Here is an 18,814-nt window from a genome sequence, read left to right as displayed (position 1 = left end):
ATAAGCATGAATTAACCAGACAGGTACAAAACTTCACCTTTGTTTAATTAAAAAAATGCTTTGTTTGTTTTACACTTAATAACAAACTTATTTTTTTTTACAGTTTTACACTTATTTTCTGTTTTCCGCATTATCAGAGACATTAACTTAGTGTATTTTTTTCCTGCAAATCCATTTCCTTTCTGTGTAACATCTAGCTGTTGCTGCACCATCATCACTGAGGTAGGCACATCCTTCACTCCCTCTCATGCCAAACCTGCAACAAAGGGGTTAACCATTATGGAGTCATGTGATTTCTTCCTTGCCCACCAACACCTTTAAACAAAAATTCTACTTGTCTAAAGTGCTGAAAGGTGTGTTGTCACACAGTTCTCTCTTGCTAGTGTTGAAATACCTATACTAATTTGGATCAAAAGAGTTTCTTTTCCAAGAATTTGTACATGTTAAACTGGCATTAGGTTGGTTACATGTAATCAGTGGAGCTACCAGTTCACATAAACCGATGGTTTTCAATTAGGGATGATTTTGGTTCCAAACCAAGGGACACTTGACAATATTTGGAGATGTTTTTTATTGTCACAAGCAGAGGCAGAGGTCAAGTAGGGTGGATAGTATATCCAGGGATGCTGCCAATGCCCTACAATGCACAAAGAAAAGTGCCCCTTTTCCACGACAGAGAAGTATTCAGTACAAAATATCAGTAGTGTTTCTACTGAGAAACTCTAACATAAACTAAGTGGCTAAGTGACTGAGAGTCACCATTTGGGATGTGTACACACATTTTCCAAATTATAATGCTAAAGATATGAAGCCCATGACAAATTGCATAATAGTAAAATTGCAAATAAAATCAGATTAAAATGAACATCAAATTGAAATTGAACTGTAAAAGACATCAGAAAATAGGCAACAAAAAGTTTAAAGAAGAGTCATATAATTGGACAAGATAGTTTATTATCAGATGAAAGTTTCAGCTGGGCTGGGGGGAGTTGTGTATATGAATCTCAGGTTTTTATTTCCAAAATAGCCAACTAGGAGATCTGTTCCCTTGTATCTTAATTTCCAACCTTCATGGTTGCCTCCTTGAATGAATCTCAATATATATTCAATCTCCCCTCCATCTTTCTAACATGTGCAAAAATCTTGGGCTCTGGAGAATTTTAGCTAAAGCGTAACTCCTAGAGAAGGCTGCACTATCTAAATTTAAGTGATCCCGGAAAAAAATAAACTCACGATTTGGTAAATATAGCTCCATCTACCCATTGTCCTGTTCGATTTTTTGCCATCTTCAGACCAATCCAGTGATCAGAACTGCATTTGTATCGCCTAAGAAAATTCTTTAGAGACAAAGTTAATTTCAAAATCATACATGCCAATTTTTACGACGACCTACTGTGTACCTCTTGTTCTGTAGGTTGTGAAGTGCAAGGCAACAATTATTCAACTCCTGGCTTCACTAGAAAATAGCCATGGAGTTTTTAAAAAGGACTTTATTTTTCCTCTGACCTTCAGTTTTCTTTGTGAAACAAGTATATTAGATACATTTTCTTTAGATATGATTCCAAATTGATAAATGTTCAATTTGAAAATCTATTCCTTCACAGTTTTCAAACTGTAAGCTCCTAGAAAGCCAAGTTTGAAATTGAGCTCTTGCACGGCGTTTCCAATTACCAGATATTTATTATACTATTTGTCCACTTCCCAGTAAATACTAGTAGCTTCATTTTAGTGTTATGTTTTACTTCAGTTTATCTCCCCAAACTACACACCTAAATACACACACATACACATCCTCATATATCCAGTTTCCTTAGAACCTAATTATCAAATTTTATTTTTCTGCTAAACATTTAAATTTCCAAATACATAATTCAGAAATAAATACAATGCTTTTTTCCTGACATTTCTCCTGCTGATGCATTGTTTAACTTACCTCGCCCTTGCTTAACCCTCGACCTTTTTCTTGAATCATAGAGTTATATTAAAGTCCTGGAGGCTACTCTGCTACTAAACAGCTTGGAAACTGTAAGCTTCACACCGCATCACTCTACTTTTCAATTTAAGATAAATATAAAGGAGTTAGGCCAGATCACAACGCTATGGTCAAATCCTATCTACCCCAACTTTACAAAAGTTACACCTGTAACTTTTGACATTTTAATACACTATCTTCACAGCATTGTGTAAACTAATTTGAAAAAAACAATTAGTTGGGCTAAGTTTTGGCTTTACAAATAAAGAGATTAATAAAAACGCTGTCCTACATTCAAAGGCCTTCATTTATAGGAAAGTAACGTAAACATAATGTTAGAAAATATTCTACTAGATATGGAGAAGTTATGAGTGTAATAAGTACAATGTGGAATTGGAACTTACAGAAGAAAAACATGAGTTTTTAAAGGAAACTTTGACACAGGATGTGCTCTAAGGCAAGAGTAGAATATTCCGTGTAAATACAGATGGCCAAGGAGAAGAGGGTAATGCATAGTCTAGACTCAGGAAAGAACTTCAGGAAAGGCTTCAGGCGAGAGCTTGACTGGTCTTGGTGACAGAGAACTGGGAGATGTGTTTCCTAGTCCTGCTCTATGAAAAATGTTAACATTATTTGCTCGGTAAAAGCTTGTTCCATTTTAGCTCCTTGTTAGAAGTGCAATAATTCTAAGTAGGTGGAAATAGATATAAAAACATTTTGTAAGACAAACTTTATCTCATATTGTTTTGTAATTAAAGTTCACATTTAAATTAAACTATTTTAAATCATCTATTAAAATTCTTATGTAAATTTCCTCTCCACTCCACAGACAGCTTTACTTCATTCTGTTTGTCACTTAAATTTTGCCAGTGTATGTAGTACATATGGTCATCCATGATCTTCAAAATATATCAGGATATGTTATGATCAGTGTTTTTTCTTCATCCAGACAGTACAAGCATTCTTCCTTGATAGATTTGAAGATTTCTCTTAAGTTCAAAACTAATTATTTTTATGTACTTCGGGTCTTCACATTCCATGATCCTCACTATTTATTTAGTCAATCTTTGCAGACAATATTCCTACAGTGGATATATTTATTTTAATATTGATTGTCTTTACATTTCTTCATCTTTCATTTTATTAACTCATTATTTTTCCATCTCACTGCTAGTTTAGCTTTCTTTCCACCAAGAGGAACTGTAAGGAACAGTCAGAGTATTTCTCAATACTCTTGCAAAATTCAGCAGCGACATTATTGACTACAGAAGCCCTTCCTATGATGTTAAGCTTGCACCTTAACTCTTGATTTGCAATATCTACTCCTAATTCATCTAGCTTTCAACATTTTACTATCTTTTGTTTCTTGTAAAATCGTTTTGTTTCCTTTCAGTGACCTATAAATTGGCTCTGCCTGATTCACATGCATTTAAATTTGAACCAATCTTCAGGCAGATTGCATAAATAAACTTTATTCACCACAGAGGGTTCACCACAATTGTCTTTTAACAATGTCGACTGTTGTGCTATTCTGCTTTTCACTGAAACACTCCTCAATAGCAAATTATTTGCAAAAAATATTTTTAATCAAGTCATATTACCTCTTATATTTTCTTTTCATTCTTAAAGAGACCAAACAAAGGTAAGTAAACATGTATGTTTACAATATAAATGACTAGGGGAAAGAACAAATTTCACAAATGCAGAGGTGCAGTTTGTTAATCCCTTGTTAAAGTTCTTGGAGAGCCTCTTTACTCATAGAGATTTTGTCATGTAAATCAAAATTTATTCAACAAGGATCCATTAGACTTTTCATTTGTAGCTGCTTTGCGCAATAATGCTAAGGATAAAATTTCAGAGAAGACATGGTATCTACTCACTGAAAACTTATACTCTGGTCTAGGCAGAAATTTTGATTTTCCTCTCTATTGCATTACTGGTAGAGTGTTCTAATGGGAGCTGTCATGGGACCTCAGAGACAGGCAGCAAAACAAAATGGAGAAGTCAGAGGAAAGTTTCTCTCAGGAGGTAGAATGGAGAATCCCCTCCTTTCTCAGATAATTCTCCTTTCTTGGGGGAGTACTGGCTCTTAAAACATTTTCAAACATTATCAAGCTCTTCTGTGTACACTCTTTAAAATATAAAGATAGATATTAAGTCTACTACTTGATGTTAGTCTTACATTCTTCAAACAAAGCATCACTAGGTATTTCACCTTTATGTCACATGGCATATTCTGAACACCTTCAATATTCTGCATAGATAGGCATGAGAGAAAAGACTTCAAGATTATGATGGTATTTGAATATTTCTAATGTTCTGACTCAAGAAAATTCACAAAGAATGTATATTAAATTACTTACCATTTCTTCTGTGTTGTCAATTATAGTTAGGTCAGCATGTTGAGTGAAACAGTTGTATTTACTTGAATTCCAATCTCCTTCTTCTTTAGAAAAATAATAGCATTTGTTTTGGAAACCAATCCAACCATATGGGCAAAAACTCTGAGAATCTTGAGTTAGTTTAACTGGAAATGAGACAAATATGTATCTTATGGACCATATAGAATAATATGCTACTGAAAATATGTTTTGAGATCACTGCACACAGGTTTTTGATGTAAAAGATTATGATCACTATGAAATTTGTATATCTATTATATGATAGGTTGAAAAAAAAATTTGTATCTTTGTCATGTTAGGTCAAATGACAGTAGTTTAAGATTTATCAGGGCATTTATATTTCTTTCAACTTCAACTTCAGTGATATACAGGTCTTCCAGGAGCCACCAGAATTATTCTACTTGTGTAACTTACCCTTACCATTTCTGTGTAAATGAAATAAAAGGAAGTCCTAGCATTAACTAAGAGTAATCCAAGTAATAATTTGTATTAGTCACCAATGAATCTAAAGACATGGTTTAATCTACAAAGAAGCAACAAAATAATAAAGCAAAATACAAAATAAGTTGGACTGCTCGTTGTCAGCTAAGAATCACCATCACTGGTGATGAATGGAACTCACAGGGGATTTGGAAGGTGAAAGTAAAGCAGAAGGTATAATTCCTGGAGACCATGAGCATAGGAACTTCACAGGTCTTTCCATGTGTTCCCCTGTTGCAGTCTTGGCAGCTAGATATCTTAGCTGCTTAGACATTCCTCCAAATGTGTTAGTGTGTTATGCCAATATTATTAGTGACCATTTCTCATCCAGCTTGTAGCACAGCCCCAGCCTTCAGCTATGCATCACTTCCAGATGTTCCCACATTCACCTTATCCCTAATTTCTATATTAAAGCCTTATTCTCATAATAATGTGTTTGTATTTTGGAACACACCCAGACTGAATCAGTTTTTGGTACCAAACATAATTCTAAGGAAACAGAACCTTGAGGATGAGATATGGTGTTACTTTTTAAACATAATTCACTTTAAAGGCATCGATCCAACTACCAGTTATAAATAGAATGGTGATGGCAGTGGAGCACAGTGGCAAAATAATTAAATTATCACCTATGGTCATCTGGTGCCAAGAGTCTATAGAAGATAAAATTTTATATACATACACAGTGTGTATATATATGTATATAGGTATGTATACATATAAGGGTATATATATACATATACACATACGTGTATATAGCTCTCTCATATACTAATATAAATTAGTGTTTGTGTTACTCTTAGATCATGTTATGATTTCATTATATTTCATTTACCCAGAAATGGTAGGGATGACCTTTACATGTAGAATAATTCTGGTGCCTCCAGGAAGATATATCACTGAAGTTGAAGTTGAAAGGAATATAAATGTCCTAATAAGTCCTAAACTACTGTCATTTGACCTAACATGACAAGACATAAAATTTTTTAAACTTTTATATGTTAGATATACAAATTTTGCTGTGACCATAATCTTTTACATCAAAATCCTGTGTGCCTTCAATGATCTCAAAACACAGTAGCATCCAAACTTCTGGGATTCAACTAAACTTGTGGGACACAGCAACTCCCTTAAAGCTTACAGGAAAATTCATTGGCTTAAGATTATGTTTTAGAAATGATGAAAGACTTTTTGAAAAGATAATTATCTTACCTTACAAAGTTAATAATAGTGATAAATTAAAACCAAAGTAGAAAGACACAATTTAAAAAACAAAAAGAACAGAAATCAATTGAATAAAAAATTAATGCCAAATAGAAGAAAAGTTTAAAGTCATAAGATGACTTTTGTTGAATACTCTAAAACAAGATTGGCCACTAGGAAAACTGATTTTAAAAAATGTAAAAGTGAGAGATAAAAACACAAATTAGCAGCACAAAGAATGAAAAAGTAGAGAAATTTCTAGAAGAACACAATTTAACACAACTGACAAGATAAAAGCAGTATTTCTAAATAATACTATATCTAGTTAAAAATTGCATCTTTAATTTAAAAAATTGCACAAAAAGAAATCTCCCTGTCCAGGTAGCTTCAGTTAGAAATACTTCTAGTCATTTAGGAAAGGCATAACAGCAACGTTATATACACTCTTTCAGAAAATAGGATAGGAGGGAATACTTTCCAATCAAATTTTAGAAGCCATCATAATCACATCAATACCTGACAATACGATTGAAAGAAAGATAAATTATAGGTCGATCTCTTACGAAGACATAAGATCTATGTGCATACATCTTAAACAAAATACTATTCAGTTTAATTGAAGAATGTTAAAAGGTTAATAGATTATGATCAAGTTGAATCTATCACAGAAATTGAAGATTATCTTAATATTACAAAATCTGTGTAGTTCTACATAATAGCAGAGAAAAGAAAGTATCTCAATAGATCAAGATAAAGCATTTGACATTTTATTTATTTATTTTTTATTTATTTATTTTTTTGAGACGGAGTCTCGCTCTGTCGCCCAGGCTGGAGTGCAGTGGCGTGATCTCGGCTCACTGCAATCTCCGCCTCCCGGGTTCACACCATTCTCCTGCCTCAGCCTCCCAAGTAGCTGGGATTACAGGCGCCCGCCACTTCGCCCGACTAGTTTTTTGTATTTTTTTTAGTAGAGACGGAGTTTCACCGTGTTAGCCAGGATGGTCTCGATCTCCTGACCTCGTGATCCGCCCGTCTCGGCCTCCCAAAGTGCTGGGATTACAGGCTTGAGCCACCGCGTCCGGCCTCATTTGACATTTTAAATCAAATTAAAGGGAAGTAAATACAACACCTTTAATCTGATTAAGAATATCTGCAAATACTACTACTTAATTAGGAAATATGAAAAACCTCTTATTGATTTAAGAAGGAGACAAACATGTAAGCTGTCACTACTTACACTCAACCTTGTACTTGAAGTTATAGCCAGTAAAATAAGAGAATACAATGAATAAAAAAGGCATAAGGTTTCCAACAGACTAGGTAGAACAATTATTATTTTCAGATAATGTAAATTTTTACATAGAACCCACAAAAGAAACTGAAGAAAATTTATGAAAATGAATAGTTAACTACAGCAAATTTGCTATATGAGGCTTATATAGGTATATATTAAATATATAGTGATAATTTTTATAGACCAGCAACAGACTAAATAGGAAAATAAGGTTAATGAAAATACTTCTATGCTACTTACAATTACATTATAGAGCATCAAGTCTTTAAACAATAAATTAAAAGGAAGTGTGTGAAATCTATTATGAAAGCTATATAAATTGCTGGCAGAAATTATGGAACACCAAATTAATATTTTAAATGTATGGCTCAATATTAAGATAATGGCTCCATGAAAATTGACTATGGTTTAATGCAATCTCAATCAAAATTACAGATAATTTATATGGCAGCTTAAAGGATCTACAATGCTCCAGGTAAACCCGAAGAATAAAAATAAAACTTTCAAACATTTAAACAACCAAACATCAAGACTTATTATAAACTGACAATGTTAAGACAGAATGATACAGACACAAAGATAGATAAAAGAGAGTAAGTTAATGTAATAAAATTTTAGCAAAAATGACCTTCACCTACACAGCTGATTGATGACAAAGACCAACTGCAGTTAAATAGGGAAAGTATAGTCTTTTTAATAAGTTGTTTCAGGTTGAAAGTTTAACTAAATGGGAAATAGTGCATCCTAATATCTATCTTCTAATATTTATAAAAATAAATTTCAAGAGGATTATGTTTTGGAAAGTGAAAGGAAAATAGAAACCCTACAAAAATATTTTTATGTCTTTGAAGTAAAATGAATTTCATAGGATGAAAAATGTAGTGACAATAGGGAAAGACATAATTACACTACTTTAAAATTCAGAAGCTCTGTTGATTGAAAGACATGATACAGAGGGTAAACTTCAGCTTCACAGCTGAAGAAGATATTTACAATACCTGTAAACTACAGAGTCTCATCTAGAATATTGAACAACTCTTATGAACCAAGCAGAAAAAGACAGCTAACTCACTACAATATAGGGAAAGTATTGAAACATTCCAGTCACAAAATATTACACCTAAATAAACAGCAGTTATGAAGGTACTGAACAGTATTGATCATCAGAAAGACGTCAATTAAAGCCAAAATCGAGTAACAACATGCACTCATTGGAATGGCAAAAATTGATAAAACCAACAATAGAGCATTGACATGGCATGGATCAATTGGCAACTTCTGCTGAGATTGTCTACTATTTTTGGTAAAATACACTTAAGTTAATCTATGCATTTTCTGTGCTTAATAATTCTTCTTATAAGTATATCTCAAGTTATTTCCAGTATTCATTAAAAGACACAAAATATAAAATTATACAGTTGTTCAAAACCACCCAGTTTGCAATAATCAAAATGTAACACAATCCAAATGTTCATCAAAAGTGATACATAGCAGTGAATACACTACACTAAACATCTGCTAATACAGCCTGAGACCAACTCAGCTCACCTTCTGTTTTTGTACAACCACCAGGTAAAAATACCTTTTACATTTTAAAAAGAAAGAAAGTAATCAAAATAATTAAAAAGGAACACTATTTTGTGACATATAAAATTTTATACTATTTACATTTCCATGTTCAAGTTTATTGACACACAGCCATGGTCAATATCTATGCATTTTCTATGGCTGTGTTTCTATGAAGAATTAAGTAGTTGCAGCAAAGACTGTATGGCCAAAAAAGTATAAAATATTTACTATCTGGGTCTTTTTATAAAAAAAAAAATCAACCTTTTTCTATAATAGTGAGTTAATGAATTTCTGCTACCTATTATGACATTGAAAAATCACATGAACATAATTTTGAATAAAAGGAAAAAGATACAAAGATACATAAAAATTGCATGATTGTATTTATGATACATGCAAATTGCATATTTTATTTTATATGTATTTACAATTGATTGTATAAAATTTTTTAATAGGCAAAACTAACCTATAGCAATAGAAGTCAACATAGTGATTAACATAGGCAAGAAAGTGTTGAATAGAAGTGAGATTATCAGGGTGAATAATTTTACCACAATAATTTTGGTATCTCTGATGCCTTACATAGGTCATGTAGTTAATAAAATTTATTCATTTGTACCAAATAAATGTTATCATGTATAATGGGAAGATAATGAGATACTGAGAAAAGATCATGACTGAGACAGAAAGGAATAGGATCATACATAGAAAGCCATGAAAAATAAAATAAAGGATGTAACTTACCTATATATACAGTAATAGTATTAGTTATTATTATTAAAGCAGCACCAACTATAAAACACTTTTTATGTTTGGTCATCATACCTGAAAAATAAAAATAAAGACATTTAGGAGACTTCTGGCTCCAAAATGATGGCATAAAAGTAAGTTGGCTTTAATGTCCCCCACAGAAAACAACAACAAAACATTAGTGCTGTGATTATCACCAGCAATGCCCCAGAACTCAAATGTGAGAAGGACACAATTCCTGCAGCCACAGAAAAGTGAAAAATCAACAAAAAACTCCATAACGATGATAAGAGAATTATACTTCCACATCCATGAGGCCTCTCCCTGCAATCTTCCTGGTACCCAAGGGCATGGCAACATCATTTCTATACTGGAAAAAGTGAGATCAAGATGGATAACCAGCTTCCCCATCAGCTTGAATTCCCTGGCAGGAAACTTGCCCCTACCTTAACATTTGGGAAGCATCACGGCTGCCTGAAAGAGGACATGTAGAGACAAAGTGGGGAGGCAGGACTACCATCCCCAGTACCAGAAACTCTGCTCTGTTACTTGGCCAAAGGAGATGCCAACTTAGAGTGGTCGTCAAGCAGCATCACGCTATAGGAGATTCGTTGCATAGGTCCCTTGGGCTGGAACTCCTAGTCAGTTTTCCCACACTACTGGGATATCCCCTTTGGAAGCTCCCCCATTTGGTATGGGTGACACTCTAATTGTTTACTAGAACCAAGGCAAACCTGGGTTAAGGCACCATGTAGTCTTAACAAGGAGGCAGAAACCTAGCCCCTCTCCAAAAAAATCAACAGGTAAATTACAAAGAATATTTAAGCAAACATACTCAATATAAACCACAACAAGCCATGTGAAATCATTCAGCACAAAGACATAGATGAATATCCATAAGAAACAAGAGCAAACAGGGAACTGTAATATCCCCAAATGGACAAAGTTCGAACCAGAGACAGACCTTAATGAAATGGCAATATGAGAGCACTTTTACCAAGCATTGAAAATAGTAGTTTTTTTTTTTTTTTTTTTTTTTTTGAGACGGAGTCTCGCTCTGTCGCCCAGGCTGGAGTGCAGTGGCACCATCTCGGCTCACTGCAAGCTCCGCCTCCCGGGTTCACGCCATTCTCCTGCCTCAGCCTCCCGAGTAGCTGGGACTACAGGCGCCCGCCACCATGCCTGGCTGATTTTTTGTATTTTTAGTAGAGACAGGGTTTCACTGTGTTAGCCAGGATGCTCTCGATCTCCTGACCTCGTGATCCACCCGCCTCAGCCTCCCAAAGTGCTGGGATTACAGGCGTGAGCCACCAGGCCCGGTCAAGTTGTTATCTCTTTTAAAAAACTTGTTACCTCTATAAGACTTTTTACAAGCCTCATAGTCATCGCAATGCAAAACCTATAATAGAGTCACTAAAAATAAAAAGCAACTAATTAATATATACTACCAGAGAAACTTACATAACCACAGAGAATGACAGTATGAAAAGAGAAATTTAAAAACAACCATAAAACAAGCAACAAAATAGCCATAGAAAATCCTTACTTAACAATAATAATACTGAATTTAAATGAACTCAGCTCTCCAATTAAAAGACATAAAGTACAGGCCGGGCGCGGTGGCTGATGCCTCTAATCCCAGAATTTTGGGAGGCCAAGGCAGGTGGATCACTTGATGTCAGGAGCTCAAGACTAGCCTGACCAACATAACGAAATCACGTTTCTACTAAAAATAGAAAACTTAGCTAGGTGTGGTGGTGTACGCCTGTGATCCTGGCTACTCAGGAAGCTGAGGCAGGGGAGTCGCTTGAATCCAGGAGTTGGAGCGTGCAGTGATCCAAGATCATGTCACTCCACTCCAGCTTGGGCAATAAAGCAAGACTGTCTCAAAAAAAAAAAAAAAACAAAAAAAACAAAAAAAACCGTGAGGTTAAAGTGGCTGATTTGGTAAAGAAAAAACCCTAACTGTATGCAGCCTACAAGAAATCTGCTTCACCTATAAAGACACACAGATAATGAAAGTTGAGGAAACGAACAAAGATATGCAACTAGAAACCAAAAAAGCAGGAGCAGCCATACTTATAACAGATAAAATAGACTACAAAACAAAGACTACTTTAAAAAGAGACAAAGGTCACTATATAATGCTAAAGGGGTCAGTTCAGCAACAGGATATGACAGTCCTAAAAATCTATGGGCCCAACACCAGATCTCCCAAGTATATAAAGTAAACATTCATTGATCTAAAGGGAGAGACAGACTGCAATGCAATAGTATTAGGGGACTTTAACTCCTCACTCTGAGTAAGGGACAGATCATCTAAACAGGAAATCAGCAAGGAATACTGGAGTGACACTGCACACTTGACCAAATACATCCAACTGACACCTACGGAAGCACTGCTGCAGAATACTCATTCTTTTTATCAGTACCTGGAGCATTCTCCAGAATAGACCATATTGTAAGCCAAAAAACAAGTCTCAACAAATTCAAAAAAGTAGAAATCTAATCAAGTATCTTTTCTCATCACAATGGGATGAAACTAGAAGTCAATAACTTCAGAAACCTCAGAAACTACATGAACACATGAAAATTAAATAATGTGCTCCTTAACGACAAAAGAGTCAATGATGAAATTAAGAAGAAAATTTTAAAAATTTCTTGAAACAAATGAAAATGGAAGCACAATAAACTAAAATCTGTGGAATGCAGAAAAGCAATAAAAAGAAGGAAGTTTATAGTAATAAATGCCTTTTAAAAAAGGTAAAAAGACTTCAAATAAATAACCTAACAATGAACTTAAAGGACTTATAAGAGCAAGAATAAACCAAACTCCAAATTAGTAGAAAAAAGAAGTGTCACAAATCAGAGCAGAAATAAATAAAATTGAGACTAAAACAACAACATAGAAGATTAACAAAATAAAAACAAAAAGCCATTTTAATGAAAGACAAACGAAATCAACAAACCTTTAGCTAGACAAAGGAAAAAAAGAAAAATTCAAATAAATCAGAAACAAAAACAGACAAACAAAAGAAAAAAAAAAGGAGAAAAAACAGCTGATATTGCATAGGGCTGGGCACGGTGGCTGACGCCTGTAATCCCAGCACTTTGGGTGACTGAGGTAGGAGGATTGGTTGAGCCCAGGAGTTCAAGACTAACCCTGGCAACATAGCAATAACCTATATCTATTAAAAATAGTCCACCACCACCACCACCGACAACAACTGATACCACAGAAATACAAAGAATCACTAGAGATTATTACAAAAAACTATATGCCAAAAATTGGAAACTCTAGCAAAAACAAATTAATTGCTGCACAAACACAATCTCCAAGATTGAAACATGAGGAAACAGAAAAGCTCAATGAACCAATAATGAGTAATGATGTTGAAGATGTAATCTCCCTATCTTTAGTATAGCAAAGATCAAGAAAGAGAAGAAACAGAATATATATATTCACAAATATATATACATATATATACACACACACATATATATGACTGTATAGTCATGTCAGGATGACGGTCATCCTTTTTGGGATCGTACATGCCTCAGTTCAGAACTTCAGTCCAAGCTCTTTCTGATGAGATTTCTTATCTTTCATATATAACCTTATTAATATCATGAATTATTTATTAATTTTCTTTAAACCTCAGGTATCAAAAAGACAGGAAGTTGTTTCTCCCTTTTCCATGCCATGAATCAAGTAAATATGTCAGTATGTCATTCCGTTTTTCTCCCCGTGAATTGGCATAATGTAAAAAGATAGATGTTAGAGATACCATGATTTCAAAATCTTGATCAAACCTTTGTGGCATGTAATTGTATTTTCTTACCCCCATTTGATCCTATATCTCTTCATCCATTAACTACTATTACTTCTATTTTTTTTTTAATTAAAGAGCATATGTGTGTTGTGTTTTTAGAAAGTATAGTTACAACAGGAAGTAAATAAAAGGTAACTTTTGCTATTTTTTTTCTTGTGTTGTAGTTGTATTGTTTTTAAATATTTTAATTATTTTGTGTGTGTTAAGAGTGTAAAGTTTATTTACATTTGCAGCAAGTAGAAGTATTTTTTGAGTCAGTTTCATATCCGTTATTTGAAGGAGGTAGTCAGACCATTTTGATACTCTTTCTTCCAGAATGACTGTTGAAAAGAAAACCCTAAGCTGCTTAAATCAACGGCCTTTTCAATTTAAAAAAATCTAGCTTATTGAAGTAATGTTTCTGAGAAATGCGACAGGATTTAAAACAGAGGAAATAACTCCAAGCTAACAGGTAGGTAGAAGGGCAATGCACGTCCTGACAATATGAGAAATGACAATTTGCAGATGCAGGGGAAAAGAGGAGGCCTTTCAATTGCAAAGTTGGCAAGGTATTAGAGTATAAGCACTTGGTGGTGTATACAGAGATGGTAGATCTTATGTACAGATGACCCCAGCTTCAAAAAAGATGATTGTACTTTAAATGTGGCCAAAAAAACCAGAGTGTGGCTTTTGTTATGAGTGCAGCACAAAATAGCAGAACTAGACCCGAAGAGATAATTTATATTGGAACGTGGTCTTCTCGGACGTAATCAGTGGCAACTGATGAATGGAGACCGTTATAACACTTCGATGTCTTATAAAACCTGGGAAACTTCATATAACCTTGGAAGAAATTTCTCACTCTCAATACCACCAAACGACAGAAAGTAAGTAACCCGTCCTGTCCATTCAGTGGGATAGAGACTTGAAGTAACATTTAATTTTATTTAAATAACTAATGAATTCAACATTTATTGCACTTCTGAATATGTAGGTACAAATTTAAATCTACTATGTGTTCATTCTCTACTTAATCTATTTCCTGAGCCCTGAAATCTAGCTTTTTACACTCACTGTAAGTTGTTTTCACTTTTTATTTTTTATTTCCCAGAATCTTTTCATTGTTACTGAATTCTCAATACTTATTTAGGAGGCTGTAATTATTTACATGAGTTATCAAAAAAAAAAAAATAGTGGCATTGGTAGAATGTGGTTAGCATAGCTGCCTTTCAAAAAATTAAAAAATTGTGATCTCCCAAGGTGAGGCTGATATTGAAACTAAATTTCAAAGTTGCTGAGCCTCCTTAACGTTTGATGAGGCTATGCATAAAAGAACACTTCCCCAGACAGTTCGAGAACAATGGATTTAATTAACAGTGTAACTAAAATAGTTCCACATTCAAATTTATAATCTAAAGAACTAAGGACTGCAATTGTTTTCCCCATAGAAAAGTTTCACTGACTCAACCATTTTGTGTTTGATTCTGCTCTCTAAGGAAAGATAAGAAAGATGCAGAGTAACCAGTGCATTTAAAATCAAATAGAATACTATTTTTCCTAGCTGATAGCTGTAGAAAAAAACCATAAAATATTGATAAGTGGAGCAAATAAAATATTTGTTAAAATGTATATAAAAACTAACTGAATTATATCACACTGCCCTAAATTACTGCTATTAAAATGATGTTCATAATTTCAGATATATATGTATGTGTAATATATACAATCATACTGAATATATTATTCAGTAACTTTTAAAATATATTCATATGTAATATGATATATAATATTGTATTATGTCATGTATTTATATACAAATGTATAAATTTATACAACTGATTGAAAGTAGAAAATAACACTGGTTTTACTAGTGGCTGGAAGGCATTCTTAAAACTTGATTAAGATGATATTGTATGCTACCATCAAATATTGATCTCATTCCCCCCAAACCTCTTTTATCTAACTTTAGGTAGAATTATAAAACTGGTTAAAGTAAGGGAGGAAGGATAAAGTATGCACTCTATTGTACCACAGCAATAATTTTTTTGATGGTAGCATGCACTGGTAGGTTGACATTTAGTTAAACGGGAAATGCTTAAACCTCATCACAGTCCCTTAATCCCTAAATCATAGATTGTTGTATTGAATGCATTTAGTTTCAGCCTCTTCTCTTTCACATATTTTGACATAAATAAACCCTGTTGAAATCCCAGCTATGTAGTTTGGATCTTACATATTCTGAACTTGTTATTTAATAAATCCAGTGCTATCACGTTGTTTCATAGTGTATTTTTTAGAACATTTTCTCTCCTTATCCTTCTTAGGGTTGGTAAAGATGTCTCCATGGATATCGGAATACTAGCAATTCCTTAGTAAGAGTAGGAAAGGGATATATTCTTTCCGTTAAGTACTCCTAAAGCCCGGAGTATCTTTACACCATCCAATAAAACAATCTTTAAAAATATTAGAAATATTAGCTAAATTTTTCATATTATATATGCATTCTGAGAACTGTATGAGTATCTGGATCATAGCTAACATCTTCTCAAGTATTTGTTTTATAAAATACTTAGTAAAAGTGAAACTAAATCTTGAACAGTTTTAAGTCATGGTTAAACCTTCTCCATTGTAATTCAAATAATGTAAAGTAAGTCTGAATTTATTAGGACAAAGCGGTCACATACAAATCTCAATCTTCTTGTTATAACAAGGAATTTTCGAGCTTCACAAAAGAAACCACAAAATGTATTTCTTTTCTCAAAAGCTTTAACGTTATGCATCACAGTTTCAATAAATAACAGTCAATCTAAACAAACAAAAATGTTCTTACCTTGCTTTTTTTAATCAGTTTTTTGATTTTCTGCTAGCAGCTTTGTGTCGTCTTCCAGAACCTCTCTTCAAAGTTATAACTTGATTTAACTTTAATGTGAAAATGTTGCTCTTGTCTTTACAATACAGCTCCAAACTAGAGGTATACCACGTTTGAAGAGTAACTCAAAGTCTAAATAGCATTTTGCAAACTGGAAGTGACCAAGGGATATCTATTAGTCATACTGTTGTTTTATTACAATTTTCTTCTCGTCAAAAAAAAAAAAAAGCTTGCCAAGGAGGAAGGAAGTTGTGAAATAAAAATTTAAAGCTGAAGAATAAACACATATTTTCTTACGTTCTCAACGGGGATTCTCATCTGAACTACAGAACACAAAATTGCTCAAGTGGCTGATTCATCCAGGAGTGGTACGGAACTGGTATCCTTCCAGAGCTGTAGGAGAGGCTGATGCTAATTAATTAAACAGCATTCTTCAGGACATTACTGCTGTATTATCCTGTGTTAAGAAAGATCACCTTAAAAGCGATAGAATCAAAGAAAAAGCAGTGGTTTAAACTTTGGCTACTGAAAGAAAAACAAAAACTATTATCGCTCTCTCAAAGACAACTGTGTGCACAGTCACACTTATGGGTGTGAGCACACACACAAAAACACACACAGAGGGAAAACAGAAAACGAAAGTAACGAAGGGCCCAGAACGTTATCATCAGCATACAAGATGACGCCGTTGCCATTATGCTTTTGCTAAGTTACCAAGCCACAGTTTTATTTTCAAATCTGCTCTAATCAGTTTCCCAGTGATTTTTGAATTACCCCTCAACAAATATATTAGGGTGGAAACTGAGGAGAAGAAGCCAGTGTCCCACAAGTGGCTTCGGGATTAACACTGCATTTGTTCTGAGAGAGAAACTTTAAGAGGAAAAGCAAATGAGAATAGAGAAGAAACTGTAGTACAAAGGAATTAAAAGAAAGAAAATATGAAGAGAATAAGAAATACAGGTTTAATCATTTCCGGGCAGAAGGAAAGGACAGATAACAAAATTGCTCTTCTCATTTTTGGAGAGAAAAAAAGACAGAAAATTCATGAGGAAATGAATATATTCCACCTTTGTTGTTAACAAAAGATTGTATCCGAAGAACTATTAGAAATGGTTAGAAAAATATAGAGATTACTCAATTATGGTTGAGTGAAATTTAGTTTTGTTCCAAAAAGGAAAACAGTAAAGATATAACAGTTAAGATAGAAAACGTTTTCAACACAGCAAAACGTTCCCTGCCATTGCTTTGCGGTTCATCCTCACCCCTGAAACCAGGCAGCAGCCAACTTACTATCAATAAACATGAGCTTTGCTGGTTTTAGAAATTCCTGTAAACAGAATGACACAGTTGGTAATTCTTTTAAGTCTGATGTCTTTTACTGAGCATGTTTTTGAGTTTTATCCATGTTGCATAGATCAGCGGTTCATTTCTTTTTATTACTGAGTAGTATTTCATTGTATCAATATAAAATATTTTTTATCCATTTTATAATAAAATGTATCCATTACTACCTTGAGCTTTTTCCACTTCTTGGATATCATAAGTAAGGTCAAAATAAACATTTATGCAAAAGTTTTTCTATTGACACATGTTTTTTAATCTTTTGAAGAAATACCTGGAGGTGAAACTACTGATTAGATAGAAAATGTATGTTTTATTTTATAAATGCATGTTTTTCCAAAAAGTTGTGCCATTCCCAACATTAGTATTGGATGGTTCTATTTGCTGCACATCAATAGCCACATTAGATATGCCCAGTATTTTTCAATTTAACCATTCTAGTAGGTGTGTAGTAGAATCTAGATGTGATTTTAATTTGTACATCTCTAATGATATATTGAGCATTTATTCATGTGCGTATTGGTAACTCATATATCTTTTTCCAATGACCTATTTAAATATTTTTCCCATTTTTATGGATTTATTTGTTTCCTTATGATGACTTTTAAGATATTACATATATATGTAAATATATGTGTAGAGAGAGAAACATACACATAAAAATGTGTATATAAATAAGTAAAATGGGTTGCAAAATAATATAGAAAAATCCCATTTTCTATATTATTTAAGTATTTTAAGTATTTTCTAAGTATGTTAATACTTTCATCATTTATGAAAGTATTAAAATATTAAAAATACTTTCCATCTTGTATATAGTGATTTTTCACAATTTTTTTCTCAAAAATTTTAAAAATCCAGAAACTTCTAAATGTTGGACTCTCTAATCCTAACAAAGTTATATATTCTCCCTTGTTGAGGTCATGCCTTTTTCCTTACTTAAAGAAAATATTGAGTCCTTCACACCCTCCTTACAACCCTCCCTTACTTTCCTTTCTAAGAAGTTATGGGTCATAAGGCCAATAACTAAGGTTATGTGCTAAATTTATAAGGGAGAGAAAAGGCTATACTCAGAATGAATTTGGACTTAACCAATATATAATAACAGCAGCTTGGAGTGTA

General features: G+C 33.5%; 1 protein-coding gene across 1 annotated transcript; it reads right to left on the bottom strand.

The window, feature by feature from the left end:
- Window positions 1-111: 111 nt before the first annotated feature.
- On the bottom strand, window positions 112-17,719 carry CLEC2B (C-type lectin domain family 2, member B). Its single transcript, XM_011953112.1, has 5 exons — window positions 16,313-17,719; window positions 9,665-9,745; window positions 4,336-4,499; window positions 1,234-1,337; window positions 112-256 (listed from the first exon to the last, which is right to left on the bottom strand). Exons 2-5 carry the CDS (start codon window positions 9,741-9,743, stop codon window positions 148-150), a joined length of 456 nt encoding a protein of 151 aa, XP_011808502.1. The 5' UTR covers window positions 9,744-9,745; window positions 16,313-17,719; the 3' UTR covers window positions 112-147.
- Window positions 17,720-18,814: the final 1,095 nt, after the last annotated feature.

This window comes from Colobus angolensis, unplaced genomic scaffold, assembly GCF_000951035.1.
Source record: "Colobus angolensis palliatus isolate OR3802 unplaced genomic scaffold, Cang.pa_1.0 Scaffold11, whole genome shotgun sequence".
Lineage (NCBI taxonomy): Eukaryota > Metazoa > Chordata > Mammalia > Primates > Cercopithecidae > Colobus > Colobus angolensis.
This window is presented reverse-complemented; position numbering and strand designations above follow the sequence as displayed.